Source organism: Hippopotamus amphibius, chromosome 5 (genome assembly GCF_030028045.1).
Source record: "Hippopotamus amphibius kiboko isolate mHipAmp2 chromosome 5, mHipAmp2.hap2, whole genome shotgun sequence".
NCBI classification, from domain to species: Eukaryota; Metazoa; Chordata; class Mammalia; order Artiodactyla; family Hippopotamidae; genus Hippopotamus; species Hippopotamus amphibius.
This window is the reverse complement of record NC_080190.1, coordinates 6,157,062-6,176,640: the sequence shown is the minus strand read 5'-3', so window position 1 is coordinate 6,176,640 and position 19,579 is coordinate 6,157,062. Positions and strand designations below refer to the sequence as shown.

General features: G+C 41.2%; 1 protein-coding gene and 1 pseudogene across 1 annotated transcript in view; one reads left to right on the top strand and one right to left on the bottom strand.

Annotated features, from left to right (window-relative positions):
* Positions 1 to 19,138, bottom strand: part of ADAM12 (ADAM metallopeptidase domain 12) — a 352,080-nt gene extending 332,942 nt beyond the window's left edge. The window contains exon 1 of the mRNA XM_057734683.1: positions 18,691 to 19,138. Coding sequence (XP_057590666.1) covers positions 18,691 to 18,778 — 88 coding nt within the window. The 5' untranslated portion in view covers positions 18,779 to 19,138. The remainder of the gene's footprint in view (positions 1 to 18,690) is intronic.
* LOC130853053 (cytochrome c-like) lies at positions 1,619 to 1,930 on the top strand (annotated as a pseudogene).
* Positions 19,139 to 19,579: the final 441 nt, after the last annotated feature.

The window sequence follows — 19,579 nt, the reverse complement described above, 5'->3', positions numbered from 1 at the left end:
AAAATAACACCATTCAGTCTTGGTGGTACATTTCTGTCAGGCTCTGGAATGTTCTAGATCTGCACTGACTGGAAACACAAGGATGCAGAGCCTCTCACCGACTGCATTGCTGTAATCACATACTCTAAGCAGTAATGCACACAAAAGTTAAGAGCATACATCTATGCTTCCCCCATAAAATGTGAAATTCCTTTCTATCCCTACAGCAATTCTTTTCTTTTGAAATTTTTTTTAAACCTAATTTTTTAAAATTTGTTTTACTTATTTATTTTATTGGCTGCATTAGGTCTTTGTTGCTGCATGCAGGCTTCTTCTCTAGTTGTGATGAGTGGGGGCTACTCTTTATTGTGGTACACGGGCTTCTCATTGCCGTGGCTTCTCTTGTTGCAGAGTACAGGCTCTAGGCACGTGGCATGTGGGCTCAGTAGTTGTGGCTCGCGGGCTTAGTTGCTCCGCAGCATATGGGATCTTCCTGGACCAGGGATTGAACCCATGTCCCCTGCATTGGCAGGTGGATTCTTAACTAGTGCGCCACCAAGGAAGTCCCCCAACGGCAATTCTTATGAGCGTGTTCAATTTTATTTTCCTTGCAATTCTACTCTTAAACGTCCTCCCAAACCCCATTCTCAAGAAGCCAAGAAGCTGAGGGCTGGGAAAACGCCCCTGGCCTGGGTCTCCTTCCTCTGATGCCACACCCACAATATGCCCCATACAATGGAGGAGTAGGAAACTAACACGCATTTGTTTGCTATGACTAAGTGATATATGCAAGAGTTGGCATTATTAAGGCAACCTCAAATGGTCCTTCTTAACAAAGAAACGCCCCAACCCAAGGTCAGTAAAAGCAAAGAATGAAACCTGAGATTTAAGGTGGGAGAAAAAGGCACAGAAATGTCCGGCTCTCTCAAACCTCTGCTGACCATTGGAATTAACTTGTACAACTGTCTATTAAGAACAGGAGGGGAGGGTAGTTCACCATTGTCGAGAAATGTGTGCCTCCCAAGACAGGAGGGCAAATCCACATGACTGAAGGAACAGGGGGACCACATGCCCCACAATCCAAAGGGCAGACTTTAAATTACAAAATGCTTTTTCCAACATTCCCCTCATTCAACAGTCTCTGCAACCCAGTGAGGTAGGCTATCTCTGTATTCCTCTATGATGAATAAGGAAACTGAGGTTCAGAGAGACTTAGCAGGTTCCTCAAAGTCACACAGCTACAAAGAGGCCACGTCAAAACTCAGAACCAGACCTTCTCACTAGAGAATTCTGGCCAAGATCCCAGCCAGCTCTCAATTTCATTCCTACAGCACGAGAACACACGAAATCCACATGGAAGTGACATCAGGGGAGGTACGTCAAAGAAAGCATATTAGGGCTTCCTAGGTGGCGCAGTGGTTAAGAATCTGCCTGCCAATGCAGGCGACACAGGTTCGATCCCTGCTCCAGGAAGATCCCACATGCCACGGAGCAACTAAGCCCGTGTGCCAAAAAAAAAAAAAAAGCATATTATTTGATGTCATTTATGCCCATAAGAAAAGCAGAAGCTTAGACAGCGGGACGTTCGGCTTGCCAGCGGCCCCCACTTAGTCGTGCACCGGGAAAGAACGATTTCAAAATGGGTGATGTTGAGAAGGGCGAGAAGATGTTTGTTCAGAAGGGTGCCCAGTGCCATACTGTGGGAAAGGGAGGCAAGCACGAGACTGGGCCAAATCTCCGTGGTCTGTTTGGGTGAAAGACGGGTCAGGTTCCTGGATTCTCTTATACAGATGCCAGCAAGAACAAAGGCATCACCTGGGGAGAGGAGACCCTGATGGAGTATTTGGAGAATCCCAAGAAGTACATCCCTGGAACAAAAATGATCTTTGCTGGCATTAAGAAGAAGGGAGAAAGGGCAGACTTGATAGCTTATCTCAGACAAGCTGAGTAAGAGTTGGCCACTGCCTTATTTATTACGAAACAAATGTCTCATGACTTTTTATGTGCACCATATTTAAATTGATCTCATACACTAGAATTCAGATCGTGAATGGCTGATGTAATACTTCTGTCCTGATTTAAATGATTGGCTTGTGGCTAAATGAATATGGTCAGCTTTTTGAATTTTGGTAGCAATTCCAGTTCAATAAATGCTATCACTGTTTTCCCCTTCTAAAGAGATGATTAAACTTGAATAAGAAATGTTAAACTTTTCAGGGAGATGGTGAATGCCTTCTCAAACCCTATAAGAGACTGGTTTTATATTTAGATTTCTATAACTGGTTATATTAATATATTTAAATATTGAGAAGATCCCTTCACTGTCTTATAGAACAGAGCAAGATTCACCTATGTTTCAAGTTGTGTTCATTTGCCTTTTAAGGCAAGGGCTGAAGATACACTGATAATGTCCGCTTTATCTTTTTGGTCTTAAGTACGCCAATTTAATTAAAATTCTCTAAAGTATTTCTTTAGAAATACTTTAGTATATCTTCACTGAGTAAAAGGCATTTTAGTGTGGTTTATATGTAGCATCAAATAAAGAATATTTAGCACTTCTCACATTTTGTAGGTGATCTTTAAGATCAGATGCTTTTAAAATTCACCATGACAAGATGTTAAGAAACTTTGCTCATGAATTCTTTACAAAGTCAGACTAAGTTATCATTCAGGATTGTCTTTTAAAAAGGTATTCAGAAACACAACTGTAGAACTACAGTATATGTGTGATTGGTAATGATGCTTTTGCCAACTCAGAAGGGTTAAAATAGAGGAGCTATATCATTAGCACAGATTTGTAAATTATCTGATCATAAGGTGGGAGAATTAAAAACAAAGTGACAGATCAAAAAAAAAAAAAAAAAAAGAAAAGCAGAAGCTTCTCTTAGGGATCTTTTATGCTTTAGACAGTTGTCTTGACTTGGCTTTTCAAACTACATCCTAGCCGGTCTCTTCTGCCACCCTTGTTGAAATCACTTTCTTACCAGGCCTTCAGCTGTGCTGAGTGAGAATGAGGGTTGAAAGCACTTTAAGGGTGAACAGGGACAAGAAAAAGAGACTGAAACGCGTGTCAACTTTGAGAGGAGATTTCAGGAGGACCATCTATTACAGCTGAGTAAGACTTTCCCTACTAAGAAACTGGAAGCAAAACTTAATGAACTGAGTAGACGAAATCTGACACAACCAAATTTTCATGACAAATCAGACATTTGATTTTTCTAGATAAATCAGCGAAGTCATCAATCTCTATGGGACCATATCATTCATCCCCAAAGGTACAAGGTATACAGATGAGGGTTCCAATCATCAGCTCACCCCATTATACAATCTACTCTCTACATTAGAATTTTAAAGTATGGAACAAATTCAATAGACGCTCCGGGAAGGCTCATATGATCGGAATTCTGTTGACACCTCCGCTGGCAGAGGAGCGGCTTCTGGGAGTGTGTGCCGGCCTTGTTTCCCAGCTGTTCTCATTTTGCCTCAGCCAGAGGGAGACGGGAGCAGCTGACGCCTTCACCCCCAAAGCCCAGCTTGGCCCCCTCACCAGCACATTTCACCCCTGCAGCTGCCAAGGCAGAGGCTAACATACCAGCAGGAATGCAGCTGACTCGCTTTCCTGACCGAGCTTTGGAGCAGTATTGGAAGCCGAGAATCAGGGTGCTGGGGGGGAGGGGGTTCAGCTCCTCTTCTGTACGTTCCTAGGATCCACGCACTCCACACTGCAGGAGTCGAGGGTCTGCGTCTGCTTTTCTCACCCTCATATCCTTAGCCCCGACACACATCCAGGATGACAGTAGGCAAATATATTGACTGAGAGAATCAAGGAATCAATGTTGGGAATTCCAGTTCTGAAAGCGTGGTGGTGCACTGAACTGATGCAGATAGAAAACCTTCTCACTGCAAACACATAACAAATGCTAAATAAAATGTGACATTTTTATAGCACATACATAACTAAATTAGAAAGAAAGGAAAGGAAATTACCAGGATCCATAAATAAATAATGAATTCCTAGCCAGCACATCCAGACACTGCCAACGCCACGAAATCTAGGAGACCCAGCAGATACAGGCCTTCAGTCTAGAAGCTGTAATTTTAACGACAGGAGGTATGATCTGGAACACACGAGATGGGAAACTGGAGCTGAGATCCTTGCAGAAAGCCAGGATTCCACAGGACCGCCCTTCCCAAGTTCAAGGGGCTAGAAAAACTCTACCAAATGCCCCAGGAAAACTGCGAAGTGGTTCTCTTTACCCAGACTGCTGGTGAGAGTTAGGCAGTCTCCTGAGAGAAATCAAAACTTGAAGACTTCACCGCATGGGTGTGGAGACCAAAATTACAATAACCATGTTGTGTAAAATTCCCAAGATGAGAAATTAACATAAAAACTTGGCTCAGATGAGGAAAAAACCTTGAAACATCTATGGTAAGTAAAACTCTGCTCTCCTGGACCTTCCACAATCCAAGATGCACAGGACTCTCATGGCAGAGACAGTGGTGGAAAGGAAAAAGCTGAAAATGAGTTCACAATCCAAAATCGCAAGGCATTAGAAGAGATAATTTAAAAGAATACAGATTCAGCACCCTAAGAGCTAGAATAATCAAAAAGGGATAACAGCATATGCATCCCAAAGTTTTAAAGACAGAGAAGCAAACATAGAAACCATAATGAGAGATAGTGAAAGGACTTTAAAGATCTGTCAGGTTTAAAAAACAACAAAATTAAACTTCCATAAATGAACAGTTAAAGGCATTGGAAACTGCAAAGTAAGTCTACAGACCATTCATACAGCAGTCTAGACACAGCTCAAGAGAGAACTGTGAAGTGGAATTTAGACTTGGAGACATCCCCAGCATGTAAAGCAGAGTGATTAAAGAGATGAAGAGAAGTTAAAAACAGCATGACTGAATGATAGCATTCAATTACATTAAAAAGAAAGTATCAAAGGAGATAACAGAGAAAATAAGGACAAAGACAGTCACTGAAGAGAGAATGACTAAGAACTTTCTATAATTGATTGCATTCTAGAAGCACAGCAAGGCCAAATACATAAACTAAAAATGAGTCCATATCAAAAAAACACGATAATAAAACTACAGAACTACCAACAACAAAGGACAACCTTAAAAGGAACAAGATAAAGAGGCAGGTTTAGTGCAAAAGAACAATCATTAAACTAAAGAGTTCTCAACTGTGGCAGTACAGACCAACACACCACAGGTAATATCTGCTGAAGGACAATAACTGTCAATCTAGAATTCTATACATAGCTACAGTAACATTTAAGAGAAAGAGAAAACAAGCATTGTTCAGGCAAACAAATATAGAGGATTTGCTCTTCACAGACCTTCAATGCAACATGTCTTTGATAAAAAGCAAACTGAATCCAGGAGAAAGAAGAGGTTTGCAAGAAGCCATGATGGAAAGAAAGGCACTGTAACCAGTGCCTGCACTACTAAAAACAAAAGCAAAGCCTACCACCACCCCACTATACTTTTTTGATGAGAGATGAGTTTCAAAATGGTAGACTAAAATACTAGACAACAATTAATAATAACTGGGAGGGATGATGGAAGTCATGGAAGCATTCTCAGCTGGTGGTGTTTGGGAGGCGGCCAGAGTCACTGGCTACCTCTACACTTTGTTACCTGAAGTGCAATATTAAAAACTTGACAGTTCTACTGAATTGTGGAAACCAGATATATAATTAATTTAATAGAGCTGGAGACAAGTAGGTGTATATAATCCTTCAGCAATATAATAGGAGACAAGAAAAAAAAAGTGTCTAAAAATAGCAAAATTTAGTAAACTTTTAGTAAATAGAGAACAAAACGGAAAAAGAGTTCAAAAACATCAAAGGTCACAATACACATGAATGGATGGTCCTAGTGAGTTAATAGGCAGCAATTATAAAGTTGTTAAATCCAGGCATATTTTGTTTATAATAGACAAATGTGAAATATAATGATATGGAAAATTTGAAAGTGAAGAGATCGGAAAAGACATATCAGAAAAAATATTAACACGGAGAAAACTGATAGAGTAATATTTGTCTTAGACACATCTGAAGCTGTACACAGTTGAACAGACCCAACAAACTAGCCTTAAAACGTATGATGCAAGACTGACGGAATTACAAGGAAAAATGGAAAATCTAGGATTATATTAGATTCTTAAAACCTCCCTTAGAAACAGAAATATTGAACAAGAAATGTTAGTCATAAGATATGACATCAGTTAAGCTTAATCTAACTGACATATCTAGAACTCTATACCCAATACTTAGAGCATATACATTATTTTTAAACACGTAATTTTTATAAAAATTTACCATGTATTAGCTCATAAAGAAAATTTCAAACCCATGAGGGTCAAGAGGACACAGATCACTTTCTTTGACACCAGTGCAATAAAATCAGATATCAATAACAAAGATAACTAACCTTACCCCAGCATTTAGAAAGTAACATACACACACACTCTCACATACACACCAACCAAAACATATGTCTAAATCACTTAGCACTCAAAAAATCATAATGCAAGGTATAGACTAGTTTGGCCTAGATGATAACACAAAACTAAGAGCAAAACAATCAAAGCAGTAATTGGAGGGAAAAATTCAGCTTAAATGAAAGAGCTTTCAGAAGAAGTGAGAAATAGAATAACAGTATAAACCCCAAGAAAGTAGAAGGGACAGAAATTAATAAAATAGAAAACAAAAATTAAAGATCAACAAAAGAAAAATGCAACAAAATTATTTCAGAAATAAAGAGATAATATGAATAGCACTATAACCCTTGAGGAGATTAAATCAACTATCAAATTTCTGATGAAAAAAGCACCATGCTTTGATGATATTATGACAAGTTTCAGCAACTGTTAAGGAAAAAATAACCTCTTACACCTAAGCTGTCCTAGGAACAGAAAAAGATGTAAATAAAACTCGCTAAGTCACTTTATGAGGCTAACAGTAAAGTGTTGGTAGGAAAACTAAATGCTATTTGGAGAGAGGAAAATCAGAGACTAGTAGTGGTTATGAACATTGTCCTACAGGGGCGAAAATCCTAAATAAAATTTTAATAAGTGGGATCCAACACTGTATTTTAAAAACACACCAAAATCATGGAGGATTTATTCTAAGAATTCAAGGATGGTTTAACAACATAAAATCTATCAATATAATTCATTACACTACTAACAGAATAGAGGAGGGGAAAAAAGTTTTTTTAAAAAATTTAACAGTCATGTTATATGTTAAAAAAAATCTTAGCAAACTAGCAGTATAGAGGAATGTTCTTAGTCTATATTAAAAAAAGATAAAATGGCATATATAACAAAATTTTTCAGTAAGCATCTTAATCAGTGGTGAAAAGCTATTCTCACTAAAGTTGAGGGGAAAAAAACACATTTGCAGTCACCACTTTTGTTTATCATTATAATGGAGGTGCTAGCCAATGAAAGAAGAGAATTTAAAAAGGCAGAATGCAAAAGAACTATAAAGGAAAAAACAAAAATTACCATCATTTTTAGATGATAATTAGAATTTCTATGAAGTTAGTCTACAAACCGTTAGAACTAATAAAAATCAAGCATGGTTGCCAAATTCAAAAGCAAAGTACAAAAATCAGTAACATTCATTTATACTGAAGAAGAAAATATCAATTAGAACTTTTTAAAAAGATATAATTCCACAGATAAAACAAGAATAGCCATGAGCTGGTACTTGTTCAGGATGAGTAACAGACACATGAGTGTTCATTATATCAATCTGTTGACTTTTGTACATATTTAAAATTTGCTGTAATAAAAATTTTTAACTAAAAAAATAGTGATGCCATTCAGAATAACAGTGAATCTAGTAAGTACTTAGAGTACCTCGAAATCTATCTTACAAAGATGTGCAAGATCTTCAGAAATTTTTAACTTATTGAATAATATTAAAGAAAACATATAAAGAAATGACCACATTTATGGCAGGAAGCTTTGATGTCATGGTGATGACAAATCTCCGCAAATTAATCTGTAAGTTCCCATGGAGTATTTTGAAGAACTTAGCAAGGAGATTCTAAACTTCATATGAGATACTACCATTTCAAGAATACTCAAAACAATTTTAAAAGAGAGGACGGGAGACAGGAAGAGGAAATTAACCTTTTTTTCAAGCATGGGCCAGGCCCTGTTGAAAGCACTTTCCATGTATTATCTCATTTAATCCTCCCATACCCTCTGTGGGGGCAGATACTATTATGCTACCATTTCACAAAGGGAATAACTGGGGGGAAAAGAGACTTCACAATTTGACTGAGGTTTAGGGTGACCAACCACCATGGTTTTCCCAGCTCTGAGGGGTCCTGAGATGTGGGATTTTCAGGACTAAAACTGGGAAAGTCCCAACAACACAGGATGGTCACTCACCTTTCCTAGGTCATATGTCAGTAGCTGGCAGAACTGATAGGCAAACCCCGACAAGCTGACCCCACTGTCTGCCCCCTATACCACTATATACCAACCAATCTAAATACACAAGACTCATTATAGCACAGAATAGTGAAAACAGTATGATACTGAAAATAGGGTAAAAAAATTATTCAGAGACAGCAGTATCAAGCAGTATCAGCAGTATTTCGTCTTATGGAACTGAAAACCATAGCCACAGAAAGATAGAGAAAATGAAAAAGCAGAGGACTTTGTACCAGGTGAAGGGACAGGATAAAACCCCAGAAGAACAACTAAATGAAGAGGAGATAGGCACCCTTCCAGAAAAAGAATTCAGAATAATGATGGTGAAGATGATCCAGGACTTGGAAAAAAGACTGGATGCAAAGATCAAAAAGTTTACCAAAGACCTAGAAGAATTAAAGAGCAAACAAACAGAGATATGCAACACAATAACTGAAATGAAAAATACACTAGCAGGAACCAATAGCAGATTAACTAAGGCAGAAGGGCAAATAAGTGACCTGGAAGACAGAATGGTGAAAATCACTGATGTGGAAAAGAATAAGGAAAAAAGAATGAAAAGAACTGAAGACAGCCTAAGAGATCTCTGGGACAATGTTAAATGCACCAACATTCGCATTATAGGGGTCCCAGAAGGAGAGGAGAGAGAAAAAGGACCCGAGAAAATACTGGAAGAGATTATAGTTGAAAAATTCCCTAACATGGGAAAGGAAATAGCTACCCAAGTCCAGGAAGCACAGAGAGTCCCAGGCAGGATACACCCGAGGAGAAACACACCAAAACATATTATAGTCAAACTAACAAAAATTAAAGACAAAGAAAAGTTATTAAAAGCAACAAGGGAAAAACGACAAATAACATACAAGGGAACTTCCATAAGGTTAACAGCTGATTTCTCAGCAGAAACTCTGCAAGCCAGAAGGGAGTGGCATGATATATTTAAAGTGATGACAGGGAAGGACCTACAACCAAGAATACTCTACCCAGCAAGGATCTCATTCCAATTCGATGGAGAAATCAAAAGCTTTACAGACAAGCAACAGCTAAGAGAATTCAGCACCACCAAACCAGCCCTACAACAAATGCTAAAGGAACTTCTCTAAGTGGGAAACATAAGAGAAGAAAAGGACCTACAAAAACAAAAACAAACCAATTAAGAAAATGGTAATAGGAACATACATATCAGTAATCACCTTGAATGTAAATGGACTAAATGCACCCACCAAAAGACACAGACTGGCTGAATGGATACAAAAACAAGACCCATAGATATACTGTCTACAAAAGACCCACTTCAGACCTAGGGACACATACAGACGGAAAGTGAGGGGATGGAAAAAGATATTCCATGCAAATGAAAATCAAAAGAAAGCTGGAGTATCAATAGTCACATCAGATAAAATAGACTTTAAAATAAACAATGTTACAAGAGACAAGAAAGGACATTACATAAAGATCAAGGGATCCATCCAAGAAGAGGAGATAATTTTAAATATATATGCACCCAGTACAGGAGCACCTCAATACATAAGGCAAACGCTAACAACTATCAAAGAGGAAATGCAAGGCAGAGATAGAGACACAGATGTAGAGAACAAACACATGGACACCAAGTGCGGAAAGCGGGGAGGGTTGGGGGGAATGAATTGGGAGATTGGGATACCAAATTGTACACTCTAAATATATGATGTTTATTGTCTGTTAACTGTATCTCAATAAAAGTTCTTAAAAAAAAATTGTTCAGCAGAACAAGGAAACCAGAAGCAGATCTGTCTAGATTTGGTGTTTATCAGGAGGAAAGGATTCAATAAACGTTACTTACCCCATATAGATAAGATAACAATAAATGGTTATCTTATCTATATGGGGAAAAAAGAGACCATGTCCTCATACAATAAATAGAAATAAGTTCCAGTTATACTAAAACTGAACGGTAAAAAGTTAAAATTTAGAAGAAATCATAAAAATCTCTCTTGGAGCTCAGGAAAGAGAAGGATTCCTTAAATCAAACTTAAAAAGAAAAATGGGCACATAATAAGTGATCCAATATACACATGAATACAGCTGATTCACTTTGGTGTCCCTCAAAAACGGGTACAAGAGTGTAAAGCAGTTATATTCCAATACAGAGCTTAAAAAAAAAAGTGATCCAAAGAAGAAAGATACAGAACAGTACAAACACATTAAGAAAAGCCTTCAAGTCTCTAATAAGCAGGAAAATACCAATGACAACAATGAACTATTTCACATCAGCCTGGCATCATTTAAAAGTCTGAAAGTGCCAAGTATTGGCAAAAATATGGATAACCAAAACTCTCTAACAAGTAGGCATGAAAATCGGTGCAACTGATTTAGAAAGCAAGTAGCAACATATATCCAAGTAGAAAAGTGGCTCACGCTGCAACTCAACCATTCATTTGTAGTAGATTCCCTAGAGCTCATGCTTATATGTGAGGAGATAGGCACAGTATCCTTGTACCAGGGCAATATCAAAAAGTAGGGGAAAACAGGTATTTATCCATTCAGCAGTGTACAGGTTACGGTTTAACCATTCATTTCATTCACTGAATGAAACAAGCACATGTAACAATATGAATAAGTTTCTGAAAATACATTGATTTTTAAAAAAGCAAGTTGCAGAAGGCTGTTGTATACAGCAGGGTACCGTTATATAATATTTAATACATAATATCAAATATTGATTAAAAATACACACACATATACATACATATATACTACATATATGTGTATACATATGTATATATATAATCTACCTACCAATTTCAGAGTAATGGTTGTCTTTTCAGAAAGAGGATGAAGACTTGGATGGCTGGAGAGAATGGGGAGTGGATTATAGATAATATTTAACATTTTTCATCTTTAAACTTTAAAAATGCTGAAGCATCTATAGTAAAATCTGGCTGGCAACGATATGGGTGTGTAACTTATTATGTGTCCTTTTTTCAAATTTTACAATATTTCATATTTTGTGAAAGAATGGATAATGGGGCCAAAATTCTTTTTCATGACCTTTTTCATGATTATATCTCAAATATACTGAAATTGGCTGAATATATGATCTTAGTTTAGAAATGCTGCTTAGCTTGCTTCATTTCAGGAATACATGTATTCCATCAACCAGAGTACAGCTGGATTTTAAGATATAACATAGACTCTAAGTCCTGATGCAGGCTCCCAAGTACACCACAAAAACCCCCAAGATTTAAAGCAAAACCAGGTTCTCTGATGACAGTCAGATTCAGGTGAACACAGATCTCATGAGAAATGCTTCATCCTGTCCTGGCTTTAATCACAAATATAGCAAAACACAAAACAAGGCAACTTTCGATAACATTGCAGGCCAGTATTCACCACGCCCTGCCAAGAGAAGACGTCAGGGAGTATCAACAACAGTTCTAAGAATGGATCACCTAAAGGGACCGGGAAGGCCAATGCCTCCAGGACAGATGGAAGGTTCAGAGTTAGTCCAATGAGGCTGCCCAATTTTTTTAAGCAGCTGCCTAGAAATTGAGCTTTTAGTGTCACCTTGGGATGACATAAAAGCTTACAGGATAAAAAAAAATCAATATGACGCTGAATTATTTGGCTTCTCCATCTCATCAATCAGTTGGAGGCAAGGTATACTGACCATTAAATAAAGCACAAGGAACCAGGGTGAAGAATGAGCTGGGGAAAGTGTAAGGACTGAAATGGCAGCCTGTGAGAAAGCATGATATTCAAGGTGCGCATTTCAACTGGCAAGTAAAGTTTATTTGAACTGCATTATGATTCTGTTTCAAAGTAAATTACATTACAATCTCATTGCTATAGACATTATAATTATTTCAAAGATAGAGTATATAGATGACCAAATGTTTACTATGGCTAAGCTAAGACATGGTCCCCACCATGAGAGCCTAGAGATGGCCCTGCATGGGCCACCTGGCAGACACTCAAGCATCCGAAGCCATGGTTTCCTCCTCTGTAGAGTGAGGGCAATAACAGGACCAACTGCAAGATTCTTCCCCGAGGATTAAATGAGACAGTGCATGCAAAGATCTTGCAATAGCTCCTGGCACCAAAGCACGCAATAACTGCCTTTTTAAGTAACTGTGTGCTGATATGAAAACTTTAGGCTTTGTAAAATACTAAACAAACACACATAGAGAAACAGCTAGAACAAATGCACAGAAACTATTTCCCAAAACATTCTGTATAGATTATATCAACCTGACTTTCTCAAACCCAGAGAGCTGATAATTAAAGGACTGTACATGCTACAGAGCTGTGGGCATGCAGCCAAACGACTATAGGGCTAGCCATTTGGTACAGAAGGAACATCTGAAAATGTTTCTCACACCTGTCTTTATAAATCATAGATACTGCAAGAACAGTTTAGCTTAAAGAGGCTTCTGGAACATACTCTGATACAAGAAAAAAACTTTTTTTGCAACTGTAATGAGTTCATTACAGCATCATCTACACCAGAAAGAAATAGGCTTAGCTTCTTTAGATGATGTAGTTGCATTCCTTTAAAAACAAAAATCCTTACTGTTTCCACAGCTGCAACATCTATCTAATTAGGTATATGTTGACTTTGAGTATTTATAGATTTTTAAAAGAAAGTTTTGAAACATTTAATAATGGATGTAATTTTTGTTTCCACAAGGAAGGAAAAGAAAGAGCCAAATGACAAGTGAGACTTTTAAATGTAATGGCAGACTCACAGGTGTTTATCTGCACTCCCTCCTGAAAGCCTACAATATAAATCAAAACATAAAAATAATAATTAAAAAAACAATGAAGAATTGGAGAGAAAATAACAACAGGTAAGAGAAAGCAACAAGGCTTTAGAAGAGGGAAGACAAGTGATTACTCAGCAGAGGAGAGAGAGGTGAAACCCTGTTGCTTGGAGAAGAGGGAAGCTGTCTAGAAGGTGAGATGGATAAGAACAACCTTGGAAAGACTTGGGGATGGGAGGCACTGGGCACCTCTGATAGTCAGTACAGGCTGGGCTGAAAAGACCGTAAGGAAAAGTTAGAGCTGTAGGTCCCTTGCAAAGCCAGCACAGCTAAGTGACTGCCCCTCCCATTTCATCAGACAGGAGATGTGTTTTCTGGAGACACTTAAGTGGACAAGTTCTGTACACAAGGTCCCCTGGCACAGCAGAGGAAGTGGTAGCAAAATACCAAATTGAAAGCAAAAGGATTCTTAAAAAAGAAAAAAAAAAGCAAAGCACACTCATGGGTGAGACATCCACCTTCACCTTGTTCCCCTACTCAGTTCACAGGCTCCACAGCCAGTCTTAAATCCTCAGCAGGAGGCTGCAAAATTCTTCTTTGGGGAAACTGAGCAGCAAAAGAGAAAAGATATAGTCAGTGATGTACGGAGGTTGCCCCAACAAAATGAAGGCCAACCAATTATTAAGCCCATCTTTGAAGCACACGGAAGTTTAAATCAGCTTTTTAGTATCTCATTGTCAAATATAAACAGACAGCCAAAATACAGACATTTGAAGAAAGTCAGAGACTGTAACAAATGGGGGGTGGGGTGGGGAATCTGAGAGCTAATAATGAGAATAAAGTCAGCGAAACACCGTTTAAAAAGTAAAAGTTAATACATGCCAAGAGTTCAGAAAAACCTTACATCCATTATTTAAAAAAAACAACAAAGCAGAACCTTATTTTAAAAAAGGAACATTCATAGAACAAGAAACATTTCTTGGAATTTAAATATATAGTAGCAGAAATAAACAACTTGGGTAGCAGGGTTGGAGTGTGAAATTAAACAAACTCTCCCAGAAAGTTGAACAAAATAAAAGAGATAAAAAATAGAGAAGACAATTAAAGGATGTTTTTAGGAAGTTAGAACATTCAGCTAATAGCAGTTCCAGAAAAAGCATGACAAAAACAGTGAGGAAGAAATCATTGAAGAAATAACAAAAGAAAGTACACTAGAACTTTACAGCATGAATTTTCAAACAGAAAGTCCCAACATGACTACTGATAAGAACTTAGCTAAAGCACATTATCATAAAGCGTAAAAATACTGAGGATTAAGAGAAGATGACAAAAGCTTTGAGAAAAAACAGGCTACATATAAAGGATGAACGATCACCATGCTATCTACTTCCCAAGTGGCAATGGGCACAGAGACAATGAAGAAATGCCTTATAAAATACCAAGGAAATATGATTTCCATCTTGAAACTTTATTCCTAAAGAAACTAACAATCAAAGGTGATATATATCACCACCTTTAATATATATATTATACTGCTGGTTTGTATATATATGCATGAAAAATCATGCAGAACATATTCTAACCTTTTTTCTTACTCATAAAACTCTGTTTTGACTGAACACCAAAGTGTACAACTAAAAATATTTACTTTCCTATCTTCCCATGTAGCAAGCAGTGCCCCTGTGTCACAGTGTAGCCAGGAGGAAATCTGCCACAAAGGTTTCTGGAAATATTCTTATTTTCCCAATAAAATAGATGTGGCTGACTCTGCCTTTCACCTCTTCTGCCTTATTATTGCCTAGAATGCAGATATAATCCCAAAATGTACAGCAGCCATCATAAGACCATGAGGCACTAAGCATAAAAGCCAAAGCCAACATGTACGCATGGCAGACACAAGTAAAAGCTCACGTCCGTAACAGTACCGCTGACTCACTACACCAGCTACTATACTCTTTACTGCACAAACGCTTGTAAAGATTTTTTAAAAACTGCTGTACAGTAAGTCCCCTATACAGGAACCTTCAAGTTGCGAAACTTCAAAGATGCGAACACGCGTCCCATCAGCATCAAGTGGGAGTGAACCTGCAGCTCGCCCTCCGTCTCCTATTGCTGACGATCCTCAGCTCCACCACCTCCCACCTCCTCTCCCTCCTCCAGTCAGTAACTCTCCTTGCCTGTTCACTAGATGCCAGTCCCTGCATGCCAGCGGCTGCACTGTACTACCGTACTTTTCAAGGTACTGAACTATAAGATTAAAAATGTTTTATTTTTTGTCTTTTTATGTATTATTTGTGTGAAAAGTATGATAAACCTATTACAGTATGGTACTATATAGCCAGTTGTGTTAGTTGGGTATCTAGGCTAATTTTGTTGGACTTATGAACAAACTGGACTTACAGACATGCTCTCAGAACAGAACTCATCTGTATGTAGGGGACTTACTGTAGGGTTTTTTGTTACTTGTAATGGAAGGTATTTAAGCATTCCTAACAAGTTAGCAAAACATTTTATCTCCTGCATGCCCTTTTCAGGAAGTTACTAGAAGATGTGCTCCACAAAATAAGGAACAAACTAAAAAAAAAAAAGTTGCCGTGTTCAGAAAACAGGTGATCCAACACAGGAAGGATATGAGAGAAGTTTCTAGCATCTTGGTAAGGGAGTATTCCTAAGACAACAGCTGACATGCAAGCTGAAAAAGTAACCAGTTTACACTGCAACTGGAAGATAAAGGGCTCCAAGAGAGATAATACCAAGAAAAACTAAATAGTGGATAGATTACCTGCTGTGTTTGCTCATATCCAAAGGAGTTTACTATTTTCTCAGAGAGTTTAGAGGTAGAGATTGTTACACAGGAAACAAAGCAAAACAGTAAAAAACAAAAACAAAACAAAGCAATTATTAACTCTAGGAAAAACAAAAAGTTGAAAGGATGAAATGGAATTACAGAACATTATGTGACTCAACCATAAGCAATATTTGCTTCATGGTGCAAATATTAAATTTTTTTTTGTTATGGCAGTATTATATTGGAAAGTCAGAAAGAAGAGAAGCCAGTGTGGCTGGAGTAAAGTGAGCAAGGGGGAGAATGGTGAGAAAGGAGATAATAGAGGAAAACAGGCAATAGGTTATCCAGAGGTTTGGATTGTCTTAAAAGCCATAGAAAGCCACTGGAGAGTTTTAAACAGGAAGCCAGCATGATCCAACTCATGATTGAGATTGATGACTTTGGCTGTAGTGCTGGGAAGAGTACACTGAGAAGGGACAAGAGGGGAAGCCAGCGGACGAGTTAGGAGGCTACTACACAAGGGATAAGATGCTCTGCAGAAGAGATCAAAAGAAGGGGAAAAATGTGGCCGAGGTTCAGGAAGGCCACTTGAAATGGGGGGAAGTGGGCAGACAGGAATACATTTTGGAGGTTGGAGGCTTATAGAGGGAAAGGGGAGACTCAGGATGACATTCTAAGTCTTTGCATGAGGCATCTGGAAAAGGCAGAGGATGTTATTACTGAGTTGGAAAGATGCGGGCAGATAGTGAAGAATGGATTCAGGAGTAGAGGGTTTGGGATCTTGGGTTTTGTTTCAAACCCGTTAGAGCTGAGATGCCACTGAAGGGTACCAAGCAGGCAATTGTTGTGGGACTCACCGTAACACAGAGAGACAAACCCCCAAATATGCTCTGCCTTCAACAAGTTATAATTCTTCCCTTTTTCTTGCCAATGCAAAGAAATGTTTCACTATATGTTTGGGTTTTCAAACAACCTCAACGCTCTGATTTGGTGCACTGATTGATTTAAGACTCGATACTGAGAATCCAAGGATAAACAAGCAGTGACTCCTGGGATATCACAGCATGTAACCCATTCTAAATGTTTAGGCTTAACTGGTTTTCTAGTTTGAGTCATATCTATCCCAAGGAAAAACTGTCTCTACCAAAGCTGCAGTCATAAAATAATAAAAGTCCTTCCTCCATGAAATAATTTCCCATTATTAGCTCGATTTAGTAAACATTTTCCTCTTAAAAAAAAAAAGATCGTCCAAGCTCAGTGGACTTCCGTTTATGTGTACAGAGAGCACGTGCCAAGTCAAAGACCACCTCAGGCACACCCTGAGATTCTGTTTCAGTTTTTTCAAAGTTCTTTTTCAATAAATATTCGAAAGGACCAATTCGTACAAAAGTCTTTCAAAACATTTTTGACGACTATTATTTTCACTTGCAGGTCATACAGTTATTTAACTAAACAGTCAGCAGTATTCTGTCTTGGCGTTCTCATTGCTTTGAGCAATCCTTTCCTTCAATCATTCATTTCCCAAATTGGTCTCAACGACGTGTGGATTTTAAGGAGAGCTGGCTTTTAGCCAGATTACAGTAGATGCCGTGCGGGGGGGTGGGGGGATGGGGGTGGAGAGTAGCAGTGGCGATTGCAAAATTAAACGTACCATAAGGTGGTAACGGTTCCTGATCAGGCCAGTTGTTGAAAAATAAATGCCTGTTATATAGAATCACAGAAATTTAGAGCTGGAGGCCAAGCCAGGTCTTTCATCGGTAGGCCGACAGCGCCTCTAGCGGCAGAAAGACGGAGGTGGCGGCGGCGGCGACCAGCAGAAACTTCCGAATTTTTAAAAAGGCACCTGCTGTTTGAGTTCTCATTATGCAAAAAGAAAAGATCCACAGGTGCCCAATTTTAAGGGAAAACAACTCGGGGAAAGCTAGATCTATACAAGAGCTGTAACAGCCACACTTGAGCTTAACTTGGAAATGAGCTGTCGCTTTACACAAGGCTGGTTGAAGCGACTGTTTAGCTGAGAACCTGACGGAGCGGCGGGAGAAAAAGGTTCTGCTCTGGTGCGGCCGCCACTGACACCTAGGGAGCTCTCCGGAATTCGAGAAAGAGGGAAAGAAAATTCAAGAAGTAGGCAAAAGAGTCCATTTTTAAAATGGAGAGCGCCGTGGAGCGCAGCAGGCACACCTGCGGGCGCGGGGATGGCTCACCTGCGCCGTGACTGTGCGTCCCCCCAAAGTGTATCCTAGGGGGAGACAGGGGTGGAGAGGACACCGCACGGAGGGCTGACCCAGAGCCAGAGACGGGAGGAGTCACTCAGGCACAGGGCAAGATGACCCGGCGCGCATCGTCCCGGGCGACACGTGTAACTGTCAAGGCAGACACCCTGGCACATGAACCCTGAGACGGGAGGACACGCGGCGGCGGCCCCGAGGCCGTGCCACCCGGGCTGCGCGCTGGCGGCTTCCGGGCCCCGAGCCAAGCGCTCCCCCCCCCGGGGAACTGGCACCTGGAGGGGGTGGGGGTGGGGGGCCGGGGTCCCCTCCGAGCCGGGAGCCCGAGCCCCGGGGCTGCGCAGCTGCGTCCCCGCGCGCCGCCTCGCGGGGCAACCCCGCCACTCGGCGTTCCCCCAGGGCGGCGCGCGGTGGCCCCGGACGGCGAGTCCCCAGCGGGCGGGCGGCAGGGGAGAGCGGGGGGGCCGGCGGGGAGCCGCGACTTACCTCGGGCTGCGCGCGGCGCCAGCAGAGCCCCGGCCAGGGCGAGCAGGAGGGCGCGGGCGGGGGGCGCGGGCGGCGGGCGCGCTGCCATCGTCGCCGGCCTTCCGTGCAGCAGCTCTCGGGGCCGGGCGGCGGGCGCTGCACCATCCCCCGGGGGCGCCGAGCGGGGGCCGGGCGTCGCGACCCGAGGGACTTCCTGCCGCGGGGACTCAGCTCCGAACCCGTCGCGCAGCGCCCGGGCCGCTGAGCAGCTAGTCTAGGCTTTCATTTTTTTAACAAAGTTTTCCCCGGCGTGTGTGTGTGCGCGCGTGTGTGCGCGTGTGTGCGCGCGCGCACGCACGCTGTTCTGGCACGAGCCAGCCTTGACCGTTGCAATAAATGAGCAAACTGTCCGAGTTGGCCCGGGGACGAGGGAGATCGTTAGGGAGAGCAGGCAGGCCTGTGAAATGGATCCGCGGCCAACAGTCCCCGTTCTCATTACCACGGAACAAATTATCCTCTCCCCCGCACCCCCGCCCGCCGGCGGCGTCCCGCGGGTCCTAGAGACCGCGCAGGGCCCCCCCGCCGGGGGCCCGCCCAGCGCCCGGGCGGCTCGGGGCAGGGCGCCTCCCGGGCCGCGCGCCCCGGCGGCGGCACAGACGTGGCTCGGTGGCGGCGCGGGCGCCCGGAGCGCACACCTCCCCGCCCCGGGATGATGTGGCCGCGGGGCCCCGGGCGCCCGGCTGCCAAGAGCACACGCGGCTGCACGGTCCAGCTTTCCAGTCTGAGGCTGGAAATGATGACTCGGCTGCTCGCTCCCGGCCCGCCGGGAACCCGCGGAACTCGGGTAGCAGGTCTGCAAGGCTGTCCGCCGCCGGGGCCGGCGTCCCCGGGCTCCGTCCCCTAAGCCCCC